At 39.3% G+C, this 19,049-nt stretch overlaps 1 protein-coding gene across 1 annotated transcript in view; it reads right to left on the reverse strand.

Annotated features, from left to right (window-relative positions):
* ADAMTS20 (ADAM metallopeptidase with thrombospondin type 1 motif 20) overlaps positions 1 to 19,049 on the reverse strand; it is a 94,672-nt gene that overhangs the window by 176 nt on the left and 75,447 nt on the right. Inside the window, exons 29-38 of the mRNA XM_035544066.1 lie at positions 13,009 to 13,176; positions 9,871 to 10,044; positions 5,844 to 6,014; positions 4,763 to 4,963; positions 4,501 to 4,630; positions 4,253 to 4,347; positions 4,071 to 4,165; positions 3,524 to 3,657; positions 2,794 to 2,885; positions 616 to 720 (exon numbers count right to left, since the gene is read on the reverse strand). Coding sequence (XP_035399959.1) covers positions 616 to 720; positions 2,794 to 2,885; positions 3,524 to 3,657; positions 4,071 to 4,165; positions 4,253 to 4,347; positions 4,501 to 4,630; positions 4,763 to 4,963; positions 5,844 to 6,014; positions 9,871 to 10,044; positions 13,009 to 13,176 — 1,365 coding nt within the window. The remainder of the gene's footprint in view (positions 1 to 615; positions 721 to 2,793; positions 2,886 to 3,523; positions 3,658 to 4,070; positions 4,166 to 4,252; positions 4,348 to 4,500; positions 4,631 to 4,762; positions 4,964 to 5,843; positions 6,015 to 9,870; positions 10,045 to 13,008; positions 13,177 to 19,049) is intronic.

Here is a 19,049-nt window from a genome sequence, read left to right on the forward strand (position 1 = left end):
TTGTACAAAAAGATCCTCAAGGTTTGCACACAATAGACCTTTTGACAAATCAAACATATAAACATGAAATCAAGAGGGCATCAAATTAACAGAACAGGCACAGAGATCCTTTATCATTATAGTTGTATACCTTCTTTCCCAGCTTACTATCCAATGTTTTCCTAAACTATGCATCTTTACTCTTCTTTTTCAACAGGTCTTTTGGTTTCCCATATGAATCAAGTTGGAGGTAAGCAATCTGTAAGAATCTTCTGTAGTAGGTATCTTCAATAAAATGGTATTTTTTATGAGGCAGTATTAGGTATCTCCAATTTTTTAATGAACCTAATTAATATGGCAATAGGCCCTTAAAACCAGTAAGAGAAGGCTAGGTAGGCAGTGTTGATCTGGATTAGATTCTGGGAGGTGTCATTAAACATTCCATGAGATTTTTAAGATGAAATTATCAGGCTTAGGTCTCATACTGCACTTGAAAGAAAATTTAGACAGATCAGAGACCTTGAGCTCTATACTTGATTCATAACTAGTGTTGCACTAGAGAATCATCAGCAGCACCTCTTGAGGTATAATATTGCAAGTCATAATAGTAGGTAAAGGAAAACAACATTGACTTACGTGAGATTTGTGTATGTCAGCAGTTGCATAGTTGCCCTGAGCAATCCACCTAACTGTACTGGATAATCTCAGACCTGTACCAGCCAAATTAATGCTGAACTGTCCCTAACAAAACAAAAACAAAAGGTAAAATACAGAGCTTGTGCACAGAGTTCAAAACACTGAAACACTTTACTTTGGCATAGCTACACATATAACTTAGGGTATATCTAGATATTAAGTACTCAAAGGGGCATACTTAGCCTGGCTTAGTTACATCACATATTTCCTAATTTTTGACTCTCAGGACACAGAGATGCATGAACAAGTTATTCTGCAGTAAGTAGCACCTGTGAACCAGCTGATCTGCAGTATCTGTTTGAAGAGTATGAATACAGAACTAACAGAACTAACCTTGGTAAACAAACTGGGGTACAGAAAATGATTAAATTGCATTCACACGGAAGTGCAGTATGTTTAAAATATATGTTACCTCCAAAAGAGCCTAACTGTTGTTTTAGGCAACACTGTAATCTGAAAACCCCCCTCCAGTTCACTGAAGGCCTGAATTTCTATATTCAGACCTAGTTAAAATTGCTTAAAACACAAGATCAAAGTTTTAGGAAAGATAAAATCTCCATTACATATTGCAGCTTCTGTATTTTATCGTTTCTATAGATTTCTATTAACAAATATAGCAGCTGGGGGATATTCATTCAAATAGTGTGAAATGCTTTCCACAATTAACAGGCCCAAACTAACTACATTTACAGGGGTATCATTTTGTAAAAATAAATGAAAAGTGCTATGTGAAGTTACAATGACAGCATAACAGCTGTCTGTCATGCAGTAAACTCAAGATCAGGAACAGATTTCAAGGACAGAGTGAAGTAACTGAGGCTTTTTATCTACGTACAGACACAGAGCACTAGTTTCAATGCGTATGTCACAGATGAAAACGCATCAGTGAAAAACACATGAGCAAAATGACTTCCAACAAAAGTTACAGATTGCAGATAGACATGTATTGCATTAAGTCTGAAGAGTTTGCAGGTTGAAGGTATCCATTACTGTAATGAACTCCAACTGTTTTCATGTTAGGGATTAAGTTTAGGCATAACTTAGGCACTTCATTTGCCCCTAAACTGTAGGTCTCTAGCTGCCCTTGAATGCATCCACGCATATAGCCTGTCTTAATTTTAGGCACCCAGGTTAGACAGAAAACAGGGATTCACCTCCATGCAAGTCTGAGCCAGTGAGTCTTAACTCTCTTTATAATCAGTGGAAAGAAATATGTGCTTCCAGAGGATGGTAACCATAAAATGTCTAATAGGGTAAGGTTAGAGGTACTGTGTTCTAGGGAATCCCATTTCTGCCAGTGGACTCCAAGGGCAGCCTAGGTTGACTTGCTCAGACTAGGGCTATGGCTGTGTTAACAAGTAGGCTGCAGTATGAGCAAACCCGTAAAGTGAAAAAGTTGGGTCAGAGAACCTAATGTACAGTACACAAATCAGAGTTTTACACTGGGCTCTCATCGAGTTCCACAGACTGAATTCTCATCAGCAGTTGGCAAGCACTAGGGTCCTTCTGGAGCTTTGATTTACTTTTATCTGGAGGTTCATGTGTCCTAAGACTGCTCCATGGCACAAAACAACAAACAGTAAACTGGGACAATAGAGAGATTCACTTAAGAAGCACCAGCCAATCCAAACTAAAACAATAACGTAGACACACCAATAGATGTATAGCTTGAATTCATGTGCTAAACAGGATCAATTTCTCTGGTAGCCTTCAAAGCTATGCAGAGTCAGGAAAGAAACAGATTAGAAAATAAAAAAATCGCAGGGTTAAATAAAAGGAGAATGAAGACTGAGAAGGGAAAACAAAGGATACCTCACATCCAGGTACTCAAGAGGGAGGGAGAGCAATACATGAAGTACAGAGCAGTACAAATAATGATACAGCTACAGGCCTAGAGGCAAATCATGGAGTAAACAATTTGTGGTAGAAACAGAAAAAAAGAGATGGTGAAACAGGAGAGAAAGCAGTAAGAAAAACAAAACAACAAACACTTATAAAGTCATACACAGACCAGACAGAACAGATTTTAGGTGTTTTAGAGTTACAGCTCTAAACCAGTCACACAGACTTTTTTTTCTCCTATGTGCACATTTCAAGGGGAGAAGGAATCATAAATACCTGCGGACATCTGGCAGCACTGTAGCAATCTCCAGCTGTAGCAAATGGAACTGCTCTCCCAAGTATAGTCTGAGCAAAAAGAAAATCTGTGGCTAGAAAACAGAAAATTACTCAACACTGGAAGCGCTGCATTAGAATATTAGGTGAAAACTGTGTGAAACAACAATCTTTTATTTTCTCTTTTTTGAAATTCTAGTTTATGCCACATCAACCCAACCTACAAGCCCAGTTTGCTTTCTGAGACAGTATGGGGATAGGAGGAGGACTGACGTGCACCTGGACATAAGTCCACGTGAGCTGGCTGTGGCTCAGCTTGCCACCTTCAGACAGGGGCTTCAAAGTGCTGCAAGATACCCTGTCCTTTTAGCCTTTCTACCACAGTCTGAGAGGGATTAACTATGGCATGACAAGACTTTCCCAAGAAAAATGTGCCAGTGGCTAAAAGGTAGTGGAATAATGGGAACAAAATATTTACAAAATCACTTAAATATGAAACTGTAAAATTCATGCCACTTGACCACTTGGGACAAACTAACAAAGGAAGTAGTGGTGGTTTCTCTATTTTATTTTTTTTTAAATTCCTATTGAATTCCTAAAGAAAATAAGAATTGTCTTTGCCCCAAAATGGCATCATTAGATCCACAAGGGAGTTGAAGTGAAAATTTGGTAATCACGACCATGCACAGTATCAACAAAGGCTCACATCGGCTAAAACTACTAAAATGCTTACTTTTAATTTGCATGGAGTCTACATCAAATCTTATTTTGCTAAAAATTGTGAAGCCAGCTGCAAGGTAATCATTTCGACAGGCACAGTCTTGCCTTCTGCTTCCATTGAAAGGACATTCATATGGATTCTGTAACCTAGAGAACAGCAGAGATTTAGTTTTCCTTTTGACATTTTTCCATAACAGAACATCATAGTGAAAAATAATTGCATTGAACTATGCCACATATAGAAAATTAACCAACAGTTACTGAACAAGAAGCTCAGCCATTAGCCTTGGTTCAGCTGAAATACTAATGTGGATTCAATCATTTTCTACTAAAATCGAGATAGAAAAAAAAATTATAATCATTTAATGCAGTTATCTCAAGTGCAGCTTGGAAGTATCCACATTTCTGCACGTGTTCATATGCCTAGATATTCAAAACAGAAAATAAAGGAAAAAATATATATATATTAATCTGTTCTTAGCAAAGGTAAGTATTATTTTATTGTTTTATTTTGGGAGATATAAATGCACTTCATAAAATTTACAAAACCACATTTGTACCTGAATCCATATACTTCAGAAAAATTGTCTGCTTCACCTTTTACCAACGTCAAATATTCTCTGGGATTCTCTAAATGCATGCCTGAACAATAAATCTGCCAGAGAAAATACAACCCTTTAGCAAAATCTTTATTAGAAAGTATTATTTAATAAAAATATATGTTCATAAATATTAAGAGTACCTTTATCATCCTTCCTTTAATGTTGAGTAGGTATTCACCATCTTTTCTAATCCCTTTTTTAATCTGAATATCTTTGCAGGTGGAAAGTATTTCACCTTCAAAATTAAGGATTGAATCATATTAATATTTCCTGAACAGAGTTTTGTTTTAGGACTTTTCCATAATTATCCTCCAAATATATTCATTGCTTTAAAATAAATAACCTGGGAAAACATTAAGTTCACCTGAAAATTACAGCTTCCACTTACATTCTTCTGCATGGCAGATCTTTCTGGCATCTGGTTTTAAATGCGGTAGGCACAAGTCACTGGATAAGCCATTTTCAGTCATACATGCTACTGTTCTTTCCTTTACTCCCATTCCACAAGTCACCGAGCACTAGATAAGGATAGCAATCAAAAGTTAGATTAGAAGGTAGAAAATAATTAACATAAGCTTGTCAGCAAATACCTTGGCATCGATTTGTGTTTGAGGCAGCTATCAAAAATCACCTTGCACATCTGTACTCACCTTGGTCCACTTCCCCACTCTCCAGGTAGCTCCTTGTGAACATCCTTTGATATTACATGTATAAATGTATGGGGAGGGTGTTACTGGGCATTCTCGGTACGCCACAGTTCGAAGGCTGTAGGCATGCTTGTTTTGAACAGAATGGATTCCAACACAGTATGTGATCCTCTGCTGGTAATCCACCCCACAGCTGGCTGAACACTAAAATAAAATCCCCAAGCACAGGCATTATTTCTGCAGAGCTGAACCTTCCCACAGCATTGCAGCTACAGATAAGTCATCACTGATCCTCATTTTGGCAAAAGCCTGTAATCCTACGTGTGACATCTCAGTTAATCAGCGTGCAGAAGTGAAGGTCTACCATAATTACACACCCGAGGAAAGGGAAAGTTCCATGCAGCTCTTCTCAGAGCTCAGAGAGGTTCCAGAGCAGTTCCCTCTCAGCTGCAGTGCACACACATACATGCACATGTAGGTAGTGTAAGGGAAACGAGGGACTGATCCCACATTTCACTGAAATCAAGGAAGGGATTTCTGTTTGCTTCAGTTTGTAAGGACGTTTCCTTTGGAGCTAGCAGAGGAGTCTGGTGGTAAGGGCAGCTGTCCTCCTGTCCTCTTGCAGGTGTTCATAGCTCCCAGGCAGGCTACCAGATGACGGTCAGAGTCAAGTGGCAAAGATAACACTCTTTCACCCCTGTATGGTGTTATTTATGGTGACTCTCCCTTAATCATAACACTTAACAAACAGTTCCTAGCACTGCCTTTTCCTGTTCATGTTCCCACCACCACTCATTTTAGCATCCCTCATTACAGCATAAGCTTCTCTAAAACCAAGCACTGTTTCTTTCTAATAACTTGGTATCCCATAGCCCTTACTAATCAGAGTTTGGTAGTAGTCAGACAGATTTACTACAATAAATCATGACTGACTGGAAGGTTCACTGTGGAGAAAGTTGGGGCACCCTCATTCAGATGAAAATATGCTTTTTTTCCTCTGCACTCATGAAGTACATTTTACAGCAGTGTAATACTCTTCAGTGTAACGTTACATGAAAATGTGTGAGCAATATCATTAGTTTACCTGTGACAGTTCTCCTGTAAGCACAACATACTTAGTGGGAGCTACCCTACAGTTTTTGGTTGATGGAGGCTTTGTGGCAGGATCACAGAGGCTTTCACCCACTTGGATCTGGTTTTCATCCACACACTTAACCTTTCGGTGTATTTCCTCTCTTCTATATGATGTCGAGCACTGAGTGTGAGAAAAACAATCACAGTATGTGGAACTAAACTGCTCGTTTACAGAATAAAGCTATTTGTCAATTGTCACATATCACTAAAATTCAGATAGCAAAAAATTTTATGACGTGTTATCAGAGTTGGACCAAATTACTCACTGAATCAAAATCCTTTATTTTCAGTGTTCAGATACCTCCAATCAGCTGCAAAAACAACTGTACATAATAGCATGACACTGTAATTGTTGGGTGAGATGGAGCAGAAAATAAAAATGTCAGGCTAAGATGATAGGTTGAGTGAAAAAGCTCTTCTGCATGAAAAGGAAACAGTCAAGATATGATTTAAGTGAAATATGGAAAGAATAACTTGGTCTTGGAAACAAAACATAAATAATCCCTGGAGGCACATACGTGATATTACACTGATAAACCAAAGAAAGCAGAACTGCCTATTAGTAAAACCAGGAGCAGTTTGGGGCAGCAGTCTCTATTGAGACTGCGCTTTTGTCCCAGATGTCCTCAGACCTCCTTCCATGGCAGGATGGCAGGTTTGTGAGACTCAGCATCGTCAGCAACTCTGCCAGCACAGACTGAGAACCTTGCTGCCACCTGAATCCAGAAAAGTACAGGCTACATAACACAGAGGTACAGGCTACGTAATACAGGTCAACAGCACATCCCCAGCTCTGGATGCTTAAACTAACCTGTTTGAACTGGCTGCAATAAAGATGTAAGGCTCAAATACACAAACTCCAGCCTGAGCAGATGCATTAATCAATACCACTGTCTACTTGGTACTTTTGACTCTGAGCATAGCTTAATATGGATTTGGACCCAACCACAGTCAATTAGGAGACTCATCAAGGTCTGATGTATAGGCCAAATGTATCATTCGAATTTTATTGTTATTGACTCAAAGTGGCAACCTGAAGTACAGAAAATAGATGTAGGGTAGAACAGCTCTGTGAGAGGAAACCTCTAACTTTATCAAGTTTCCTTGAAAACCTTTAAGAGACTGCACATCTTCCCTGGGCTGTCCATTCCACTGCCCGAATTGTCTTCATGGGGGAAAAACTTTTCATAATTGCCAGCTTGAACCTCTGGCTTCACTTTATTCCTGTTGTGCCTTCCCACCATGCAACGCTGTGTGGAGAGCCTGGCTCCATCTTCTTGGCAACTTCTTTGTAGATACTGGAAGTTCACCGTTATGTCTCCCCAAACCGCCTCTTCTCCAGGCTGACCAAGCCCAGTTCCTTCAGCTTCTCCTCACGGGCAGGTTGCTCAGCCCCCATCCAGCCTTCCATTTATCAATGTCTTTCTTGAACGGGGGAACCAAAACTGAATGTAGAAGCTAGTCATGGTCTAACAAATGAGGAGAGAGATACCAGTTCACTTGATGTACTGGCATGTCCCTGTTTGTATGGTCCAGGCTGTCACTGCTGCCAGGCACACGGCTGGGCCAGGTTCGGCTGCCACCAGGCCTCAGGGCTGCTCCTCCCCAGCCTGGGCTGCTGCAGGGTTGCTTCATTCCCAGGGCAGCACTTTGCTTTTGTCTTGTTGAAATGCAGAAAGTTGCCGTCGGGCCATTCCTCCAGCATGTCTGAACCCCCTGGATGGCAGCCCTGCCCTCCAGCATATATAACCCATCTCCGCAATTTGGTGTCGCCTGCAAACTTCATGAGCAAGCACTGAGCCCCAAGCAACTGCTTTAGAAATTTCACTGACATAAATACACTGTTGAAAGAAGCTGCAAAATATACACCTGGGCTTACAAACCACTCTTGACCAGAAAGCTCTAAACAAGCTGAGACCCAGGTAAACAATCATTCAGATGAAAAGCTTTAGCCTTCTATCTCTTCATGTGAGCAAGAAATTAATAGGCAAAACAATCAGTGGTATCGTGTTACTGATGTGGAAAAACAACAGCCTTATTACATCTGAGAACAGTTTCTCATCACTCTTTGTAGCGGGCTTTTTTTTGAGAAAAAAAAAAATGACAAAAATTCACTTGCATTAGGTAGGAGTAAGTTTTTAACACCTGAAGGAGAAATTCAAGTATTGATTCATGATTAGGGAATTAAGCGCTTATAATCTCCTAGTCTTGCCATCTGAGTGCTTGCCTACTTTCTTGAAAAGGTGAGGCCACAAGCAGGATGGTGGGAAATCAGAGAGAATAATGGATGTAAACCAGAGAGCGAGCTTACCTGCCTGTTCAGAAGATCTACAAGAGAATGGGGCTCAGCAGTGGAAGCCATCTGTGCATTAAGCCTTTAAAAAATCCCGTCACTCAGAGAGTGAAGATGTGTGGACTTGTATCAGGGGTGCAGTGTGGATACAGTTGGCTGGTGTAGCTTACAGAGACGTAATCTTTTAATGGCATGGAGTAGGTCAAAATATTAGGCACATGAGGAATAACCCAATCATTAGGTAACGAGGACAGGCTACTTTTCACTATGCCTTAGTTCCAGTAGAGATTCTTCTTTTTAGTGTGAAAATGCCTATGTGGTATGAAAAAGCTGGCTGCTGCTAATAGCCAGCTCCCCAGCTGTAAGCTGTACAAATGCTAGATCTGGAAATTTTTCTCATATGCTGTGACTGGTGAGGCAAGGAAATGACACACGAGCACTCAGAGCAGAGACAGCTGGGCAAAATATTCTGAGTTTGAGTACATACTGCACCAGGAGGAGAATACAGATAAACACCTGAAGAGTTAGTATCAATGCTAGATGTTCAGGGTTATGTAGGAATCTGGTGAGAGAACGTAACTGAACATGGGAATTTCAAGCAAACAGCAGTAAAAATGTGGAAAAATTTAGGAAGTAGACAGATGATGTAGTGAAACAATGCATTTGGAGTGAAGAGCTCATAATACCCAGCTGGAATATACAAGCATTTGATAGGAAAGGGAAACTCACCGTCGCTCTCTGAAAATCTGCATTTCTGATAAAAGGACATTCGGAGCCATTTCTACTCTAATTCCTAATTTTAACAAGGTCACGTTAGAAGTGAACACTTGGAAGAAACCTATATTGTCACCTTTCTCTCAGTGTGGCTTAACAGAGGAATCTATGCCAGAATTGCATGACTATTATCCAGGTTTTTGCAAAACACCAGCAAATAATTTACACATTAGCAGTAGCCAGTTCTACAGCATTGCATCTCTGACACTTATGAGTCTTCATATTCACAGTTTCAGGGGGGTTGCCCTAAAAAATGTAACGCTGCAGATTAAAGATGCTGCAACTGCACAAACTGAGTTTTTGTTTAATGTTACAGTAAGAGACAGGCTCTCCTGTACACCATTTCAGGTATTTATCTAGGTTTTGTTTTCTCTCTCCCTCTGTCTATATGTGCATGTGTGAGCATACATGGATACAAAACTTACTTATATTTGCATGTAGAAAATAGTCATCACATTAAAAAAAATAATAAAAAAAAATTCCTGAAGGTGTCATTAGATTTTCTTGAGTATGACATGTTTGTTTTTGTTGCTTCTTTTCTGGTTAGTCTGCCTTATAGAAGTTTTTGGGAAAAAAAATAATTCCCAAAGATTTTACTGCTGAGGTTTTTACTTCCAGTTGATGTTTCATCTGTATTTCTCTTCTTAAAAAGTGTTTTTTGCATATTTCACCATGAAGTTTTATTAAAACTTTTTTGCATTATATAAAGACCTTTGTAATAAAATGACACAATCCTATCATTAGGGACCTACCACTGCAGTTTTGCAAATTTGACCTTTAAAATATCCAGCATGTTCACTTGTTATTCTGCAACATAAAGGCTACTAGAAACATATCCAAAGCTGAAAAAAGTAGGAAAATTCATTACATCACTCGTAGTTACTTCATACAAGTTGAAAGCCTTACTTACATCTTCCCATTCATCTGCCAGCCAGCGGTACTGCATACAGGCAGGCAGCCAACAACGCCTCTGGCTAGTGGGCCGTGCAGCGTGATTACACACAGCTTCGCTCACTTGACCCAGGCCCTTCAGCTGACAGTAGATGTCCCTTTGCTGAATCCCCACTCCACAAGACACAGAACACTGAAATGGATCAAAATTAGTTATGTCAGTGTGAAATGAGACAGTCAACAGAAAGTGGTGCAGTTGCCATTTGTAGTAGTTGCCAATATTAGAATATTATTTAAAATACACTCCACAGACCCCAACATATTATCTGAATAAATTGATGATGGAAATGTACATTACAATTGAAATCAAAGCCCGTAAGATATACAGAAAATAAATGCATCCAACATGCCTAGATTGATCTGTCTGCTTATCTTAATTCACAATAGGAACAATCAGCATATGCAAAACAGAAGTTTAAGGGTTTGCAGGATCAAACAGTTCAAAGTCCTGAGTTCACCTTATTTCATTATCCAATTCAAGAATGTCAGTCTTGCCTGTTATTTTAAAATGCAAATATCAAACTGAAAGAAAAAGAACCTCAGTATTTCATTCTAGAAAAATCTTGCAAATGGTGCAGCATTTTGAGGCTATTGTCTTTCTTTTGCAGGTAGTACTAAAGGTTTTAAATCGTGATGAGCTTAAAAAGGTTCAAAACCTGTCTACCATATGTCTCTTTTCCTTATCCCTGGCCAAAAGGAGTTAACTACAATGGTAGTTTACTAAGCAGTACTTAATACAAAGACTTGCTGCAATAGACGTTCTCTTTTACCCCAGTAAGAAGCACAATTAGGTCCCAAAGCATACCTAAAGACTCAACCTAATCATAAAGTAGATATTGCTCTATCAGATGTGGCCAAATTGTGGAGACTAGTAATAAATGGCAGCCTGCATTTTATCACCACCATTTTGGAACAGAGCTTGCATCACCCCCTCCTGTAATATCCAAAGTTTCCATGTTTCCCTATAAAAGGTTAAGGGTATGGGTCTTTTAATGAAATCACAGAATTACCAAATGGTTAAAAAGTTAGATAACACTAGAGAGCATCTGCTTCTGTACCTTTGTGTATCCTTCAACACTCCTTATCACTCAGGTATGGTCTTTAATGCTTGGGGTACTAACTCATATTCTCTTTTTAAAGTCAGTTGTTTTTTATTCTTGTTTTTCAGTCTGAGTGTAATAGCCTACCAATTTCTTTGATGTGTGAAATTACATGTATCAGTCTTATCAGGATATGTGAATTAGTTCAGTTTCTTAAAGAGAGAGCAAAACACCTATTTAACCATAAACATAAGAGCATGTTTATGAGTTAACTCTGGAGAACATTCCTGACTTTTGTACAATCTCTGCCTCTAGCCCCTGTTTTAGGCAGCAGCCAGGCCCTTACTGCACCCATTTCGTTAGACAGATAAATGTTTAAACTCTCCCTCTCTAGGGTGTCCTGGGCCTGCTAGTAGCAATTATCTGAGACTGATTAGTTTTTTTCATAGTAGGAATTTCTATTGTGATCAGAAATGTTACACTGATGGATTAATACAGGAGGGTAAAACAAAAAAGCCCCCAAATGAACCACAAAACCAAAACCTGTTTGGAACATTTTGGTTTTCTTTCATACTGCTTGAGTTAAAGCAACATACTACCCATTGACCTCACTTAAAAAGAAAATAAAATGGAAAAGAGCTATTTCACTCTCCATGCAATTATTCACTGATCTGTGGAGCAAGAGAATGACCATTTAGGTTAATTTGCTTGAAAAGAAGATCTGGTTTCTATTTCTTAAATAGATATATATATATTTGCATTTAAAAGAAAACAAGGCATCAGCTGGGATCAGCTTCAGAACAGACTTCTAAATGGAAATTGGCATTTTCCTATATGAGAAGGTAAGAAAATATTGAGTGAAATGCAAAATACTGCCATGTGCTGAGCTGAACACAATTTCACAACAGCTGCCTGGTGGAAAAGAACCTGGGGTGCTGGTCAGTATCCTGCTGAACGTGAGTCAGCAGTGTGCTCAGATGGCCAAAGGCCAACAGCATCCTGGCTTGTGTCAGAAATAATGTGGCCAGCAGGAGCAAGGAGGTGATCGTCCCCCTGTACTCTGCTCTGGCGAGGCCGCACCTCGAGTGCTGTGTTCAGCTTTGGGCCCCTCACTACAAGAAGGACATCGAGGCCCTGGAGCGTGTCCAGAGAAGGGCAACAAAGCTGGTGAAGGGCCTGGAGCACAAGTCCTGTGAGGAGCGGCTGAGGGAACTGGGGTTGTTTAGTCTGGAGAAGAGGGGGCTCAGGGGAGGCCTTAGTGCTCTCTACACCTACCTCAAAGGACGTTTGTAGTGGGATAGGGGTTGGTCTCTTCTCCATAACAATAAGTGATAGGACAAGAGGAAATGGCATCAAGTTGCACCAAGAGATGTTTAGGTTGGATATTAGGAAAAATTTCTTCATTGAAAGGGTTGTGAAGCATTAGAACAGGCTTCCCAGGGAAGCGGTTGAGTCACCATCACTGGAGGCATTCAGAAGATGTCCTTAGGGACACGGTTTAGTGGTAGAATTGGCAGTGCTAGGTTAACTAGGTTGGACTTGATGATCTTAGAGGTCTTTTCTAACCTAAGCGATTTTATAATTCTAACAAGGTGAGAGATATTTCACAAGATCAAAGTGGGGTGGAGGGATCAAGTATTTGTGTCCACAATCCGTTTTTCTTCTCCTTCCCCCACAAACCTGGTTTTACTTCAATATTCAGACTATGACAGCAATAACAGCAGTACCACTGAATTTGTCACTGTAGGTGAGAAGTAAGCTTCTAAAATTTACTGATATTTTGAATTTTCAAGTCAAGGAAAGTCGCAAGTAACTATTCTGTACAAGGTTCAGATTACCAAATATTTTCAATTTTCAGAGATATTTCTTGTAAATTATTAAAAAAAAAAAAAAAAGAAAAGAAAAAGAAAACAATGAACTTCTTACAGATATTCAGATTTGTGATTTGCATGTAAAAACTTGCAGACACATTTTTATTGAAGCACTATGTTATGAATATGATATTGCCTTGTACTTTTATAGAAGAGAAGAACATAATTATAGCAGATTTCACATACCTCTTTCCATCTGCTCGCTTTCCAAGCAGGACATCTTCCAGCTCTACAGATTTTGTATGTCCGTGGTTTTTTTAAATGTCTGCAGTTTCCTTCCTCTATTTTAGCTTGGAAGCTATTAAAGCAATGCACATCACGATACTTCAAACCTTTTCCACAGGAAACAGAACACTGAAAAGAGAAGTATATTTCATTACTTCAGTAAAAATCTCAGAGTAATAACAAAATCAGAAGAATCTGTGGAGGAGCCCCAAATGGACTCCACAACTATATGAATAAGCTTCTATATTCTGATATATCTACTGTATGTTTCTGAAATTTCTATGCCATTTCTCTTGTGCCTAGCATTATTGATCAGATCCCTATCACACATTGCTCTTTCATTCAAATAGTCACTGATGAATATCTGAGCTCAGTCTACCATGCCAGCTTGACATTATAGTCTCACAATCAGCCTTCTGTTTCTACTAAGTATATTGCTATTTTCCTGTAGGCAGTATGCTTACCGTGCTTAATATAAGCTTTAAAGAAAGAAAAATGCAAAATCATGGATATGATGTTTCCAACTATTAGGCTATGAACTCAAGCTTGCTCTGACACCTCCTTTCCATGAGCTTTGGGTATCTCACTGTATGTGGCACAGAGGCCAGAGAAGATGTATTAAGTAGACTTTCCAGTTTACAGAGCAGGCCTTGGAGATTTGGCCCTGCCCCTGATCTCCCCTGGCTCTTCTGTTTCTTCCAGAAAATTGCTACGATATGCCAGGCTAGCTCTAGGATATCTCCCACTCTGACATAAAACCACTGGAGCTGCAGACATGTTTTGTGAAGCCCATCCCAACAGTACGCATTTGCCGTGAGTAGGGTGCATCTGACAGATCATTCTCTTTTGGAGAACGAGCCATTACTCCGCTAACCTCCTGGGCTGCAGTGAGGTTGGTCTTGAACTCTTCAGACCAGGGCTATCCCTGTCACCTGCAAAGCAGAACTGCAGGTCCCAGGGAACTTTCAGTCAAACAAAGAGTATCTGAAGCATTTATAAATGAGGTGGCAACTCAGGTGGTTTATTTTGGATCATGAACTTTCTAAAAGCAAGCACTTAAGTCTTTCTTTTCTTATTTTTCTTTTTCTTTTTTTTTTATTAACATTTCTATTTTATGTTACACTAACAAAAAGTTTTGATAAATGGAGACACTTCGTTTTGTGTCTGGAAAGAGAACACATTTACTTTGTTCTACAATTTACCCTGTACTTCTACACTTGGACAAACATTTCCTTTAAAATCAGCTACAAAATTGATACGCAAATCAAAATTTAATTTCTACATGGATGTGAAAAAAAAAAAAAGATATAAATATTGACTTCATTTCCAAGTACCTAAGATACTTCTCTGCCTTTTATCTTACATTGTTTTCTGTGTCACTAGCATTACACACTACATTACTACATTCAAGCACTTTAAAATACACATAATTTTCTATTTTCAGGAAATGAAGCTCAGAACAGACAGCTTTCAGTACAAAACCAAACAAAACCTGGCTAGAGATAAGTTTTTAAAATACAGAACAAGCAACTATATCAAATTAGCCAGCTAATACAAAAACATTTTTCACAATAAGAGTAACTTCATCTCATTAAATAGAATCTCAGCTGAAATTCTTGCCCTTGATATACAGGGATTTGTGTATGTTTGTAAACACTGATATGTGCAATATTAAAGGTTTAAAGCACCAATGTGTTTAAAACTAAGTCATTGCAGAATATAGCAATAAATTTCTTTTATCACACAATGCAATGGATAGCATGTTTCTCTTGCAACTATATTTGCAAAATGCTAAGGGTGCTGATTTGGTGACAACTTGCCTTTTACTTGTGTGCTAGACAATTCCAGTAAATGTTTCTAAATTAAATCTTTTTGCTCTCAAAAAAAAAAACACTTTCAATTTATCAGGAGGTTGAGGGAGGTGATTCTTCCCCTCTAATCCTCTCTTGTGAGACCCCAGCTGGAGTGCTCCGTTCAGCCCTGGGGTCCCCAGCACAAGAAGAACCTGGACCTGTTGAAGTGAGTCCAGAGGAGGGCCACAGTAATGATCACAGAGCTGGAGCATCTCTCCTACAAAGCCAGGCTGAGGGAGTTGGGGTTGTTCAGTCTAGAGCAAAGAAGGCTCCAGGGAGACCTTATAGTGGCCTTCCAATACCTAAAGGGTATATACTGGGTACCTTACAGTACCTACAGGGGGCCTGCAGGAAAGCCAGGGAGGGACTCTTTGTCAGGGAGTGTAGCGATATGACAAGGGGGAATGGCTTTAAACTAAAAGAGGGCAGTTTTAGATTAGATATTCAGAAGAAATTCTTTACTGTGTGGGTGGTGAGGCACTGGCACAGGCTGCCCAGAGAAGCTGTGGATGCCCCATCCCTGGAGGTGTTCAAGACCAGGCTGGATGGGGCTTTGGGCAACCTGGTCTGGTGGGAGGTGTCCCTGCCCATGGCAGGGGGTTGGAGCTGGGTGGTCCTTAAGGTCCCTTCAAACCCAAACCATTTAGTGATTCTATGATCATTTTAGCTTTCCAGATAATGCAACTGATAAATCATCTGAAATTTTCTTTTTTGTTGCTTTGAGAGACAGTAAGTTACAGAATTTTGCCAACTCATAGGAAGAACTTATCCACTTTTGAATAATACTTTTTCCAGGGAGCTTTTTCACTTCATGTTAATGTAATGTTATATGTAATAAATTAAAAAGGTGCATTCAACAGGTCAGGATTATGGGAAAAAAATCTGCAAAGTGCAGTAAATCCTTATGGGCAAAGTGTAAGCTTTCCAGAAACACAGGAACAGCATTTCAGTATACAAAATTTGGTACCATTTTCTTTCACATATTCATCAAATTACAGATCTGATCCTGTATTTCCATGTATCCAAACCTCCTATTTAACAGATCTTACAGTAAAACAGAAACTTCATTATGCAAGAGGCAATTCACTAGTGTTCTGATACTATGGGTTTCAACTTATGAGCTTTTTGAAGTTTTGTTCTTTTTTTTTAATATATATTATTTTTAACTGAAAAAGACATGAAGAAATGCTGAAGTTTAAATCATTTAGGTTAATGCATGTTTGTTTTTTCACTGAAGGAATGAAAACATTAGTAAAAAACACAAAAAAACAGCAGACAGTAAGTAGCTGTAAACTTCTGCTTAAATATGATTGTGCAAATTTAAAAACAAGTAAACCACAAAACTAAGTAACTGCAAGCAGCTTTGCTTGAGTCAGGCTCTTGGGGTACTGTGTCTCCTGGAGAAGCTGCTGGCACCTCCAGCACAGGACAGATTCTTATATGCGCTGCAGCAAGCATCTCCCACCAACTCCAGTGAGAGGAAGAGAAACTTAAGTATCTGTGGATCAGATCCTTTGTAACTTCAGTGGGGCCTGGATGAAATTTAGACAACCAATTCCAAGACTATTATCCTTAGTCTTGCATCCACATCAGCTGCAAAAGCACTTAGGCAGCCCTGAGCCACAGTCTAAGACATTAAAAAAATTCTTTGGTAGTAATTCTACAACCATGCACAACCCTTTAACAGACTGACCAGCTCAGTTCTTTACATCCCCATAAGGACGATCAATATCCTAAAAACAGTTTTTTCTCCCTTTCCACACTGTCTGGCTAAAAAAGCAATTCCTCTTAAGTGTACACTGGTAGCACAGCAGGCACCTTACAAAACACATTGGTAGACAATAGTTAATGCAAACAAAGAAAGAGAAATGCTCCCAATTCTTTTTTCTTTAATATGTTCAAAAGTAAATGCACTCACTCTGGATGTAGATGATCCAAGGATCATCAATGGAAAATTCAAGAGGGCATATTACTCTGTAGATACAGTACTCTCCTGAAAGAGGACACGTTCTGGATTCATTCCATAGATAATACATAAAAAATAGTTCTTAGAAGGATTGTTTCCTCCCCAAAATGCCTGGGCATCGGATGCAGGCAGGCTCAGCTGTGCTCCTTACTGGACAGTGGCCCACCCTCAGCAAGGCAAATGAAGACTGCTCCTGCCCAACACAACTTCTCACTGGTGACTCCTGGCCCGGTGGGGGTTGCCTGTCCTCCAGCACAGAGAGTGAATACCAAAGAATTCTCAAATGATGAATCAAAAGCTTCAATCAATATGAAGTAGGGATGAGTGTTCTAGCTTTCTGTAAAGATGGATAATAGCTGTTGCTCAGTTCTTTAAATGAGAAACATAGGTTCTGTGCAAGATCCCAGACTGGGAATCCCAAGTGTCTAGAAGCATCTACATGCAGCTTACAGTGAGGTATCCTGCATTGAGCTCCATTGCCATCATCTATGTTTTCCTTAGAGTTGCATATCGCACACACTGACCTAGGGCATCAGTACAAAGCATCGGATTTTCACCTGCACTGGACACCTCACTCTGTGCTCTGGTATCCACTCATGTCCTTTTACTGAATCTAGACTATAGTGCATTCCTTAGGAGGGTGAGTTTTGCCCTCCACAAGCCTGTGTGCATATATTTGAAGCTCCTAATACTTTACTACACGCTATTTGTGGAATCTGGTCCTCTCACTGCTTGGTGCCTACTCTGTTCTGTGAGATGCTCTGGTAATGATCTTCCCAAGGCAAAGCTCTCCTGACTGGGAGAAGTATAATGGCACTTAACTCTCTTGCTGCTTGACTTCCTTCTACTCAATAAATTTGCATGTGGTCAAGAACAACTTGGTCCTTACAATTCAAGACATCTGTAAAGTGGCTTCATTTGTACCACATTCCACATGATTGGAGGCTCATGGAGAGGACATTTTTTCCATACATTTTCTGTGGATTGCATGTGTAGAAAAAAAAACATAAGAACTTTAAATCTCAAAATAAATACGAACATTTAAAAAAAAATACTAGTTGAAAAAAACATCCTGTAATCATTTTACACAGAAATTCTAGCACTTGTCTCAACATTGGCTAAAGTAATATTTCCCATATGTCAGGTTCTTTTAAAAACATAAAACTGCAGTAAAAAGCTGGACTTGATTACTATTGTTCAAAGTCATTCCATAACACTGGTAACTAGGATTCATCTGTTTGGTTTTTTCATAGCAGTAAAATTCTACGAGGATCAGCCTGACAGGACTCCTGGTGCCTTCCGCAGCACGGACTGATGCTCAGGCAGGCATGCCATGATCAGGTCCTACCAAATTAAGGCTCTCTTTGCAGCTGACAGATGTAGTTTCACAAAAACCTTACTAAAAAAACCTTTTTTGGTGCTTTTACTATCGGTATTATTTCATTTCAAGGTTGAAGACTTTGGATTATTTGGTGGATTTCATTCTAAATTTTCTTAACCTTTTCTTTCAAGGGAGCATTTTGTGTAGCTTAGTTGGAGCTTACCGGGCTTCAAGAGACTGAAAAACAAACCAGTAAATGGGAAGCATATAACAGGGTCTCTTTGTATTCATATTAGCCGTAAAGAGACTTAACACACAAATGTGACCAAAAGCAGTGCTTTGCCACTAAACATGATAATAAATATTACAAATGTTAGAAAGTGTGGGTTTTTATCTTCTTTTTCTTTCCTTTTTTTTCTTTTTTTTTTTCTTTTTTTTTTCTTTTTCTTTTTTTCCTTTTTGGCAGGCACTTCTATGACTGGACAGGAAGAATTTAAAACATGACAAAGAAAACAGATCAGAAAAATTCCAGTCCTATAGGGTTAAACACAGTAGTTGCTTGAGTTGTCTGACAAACCGCATTTTGATGATCTCTGGTTGGCCCTAGAGTCTGTTTGGGCTCTTTTAAAATTATATTAGAGGTAGACTGGGACCACTATTGCACAAGACACTCATAAAACATGCCTTTGAGCACTACTCAGTTGTGAGTTGTTTCAACACTTCCTTTGCTGTATTAGAATTAGCTCTTCCTGTGCCTGCCTCCTCTCTACTAGCTGCATCTCCCCAGAGGTCCCTGTGATGCTTGAGCATGAAACAGGTATGAATGAAAGCCTTCAGAGGAAAGCCTTCACAAAGCTGTCAT

Source organism: Cygnus atratus, chromosome 1, assembly GCF_013377495.2.
Source record: "Cygnus atratus isolate AKBS03 ecotype Queensland, Australia chromosome 1, CAtr_DNAZoo_HiC_assembly, whole genome shotgun sequence".
In the NCBI taxonomy this organism is placed as follows: Eukaryota; Metazoa; Chordata; class Aves; order Anseriformes; family Anatidae; genus Cygnus; species Cygnus atratus.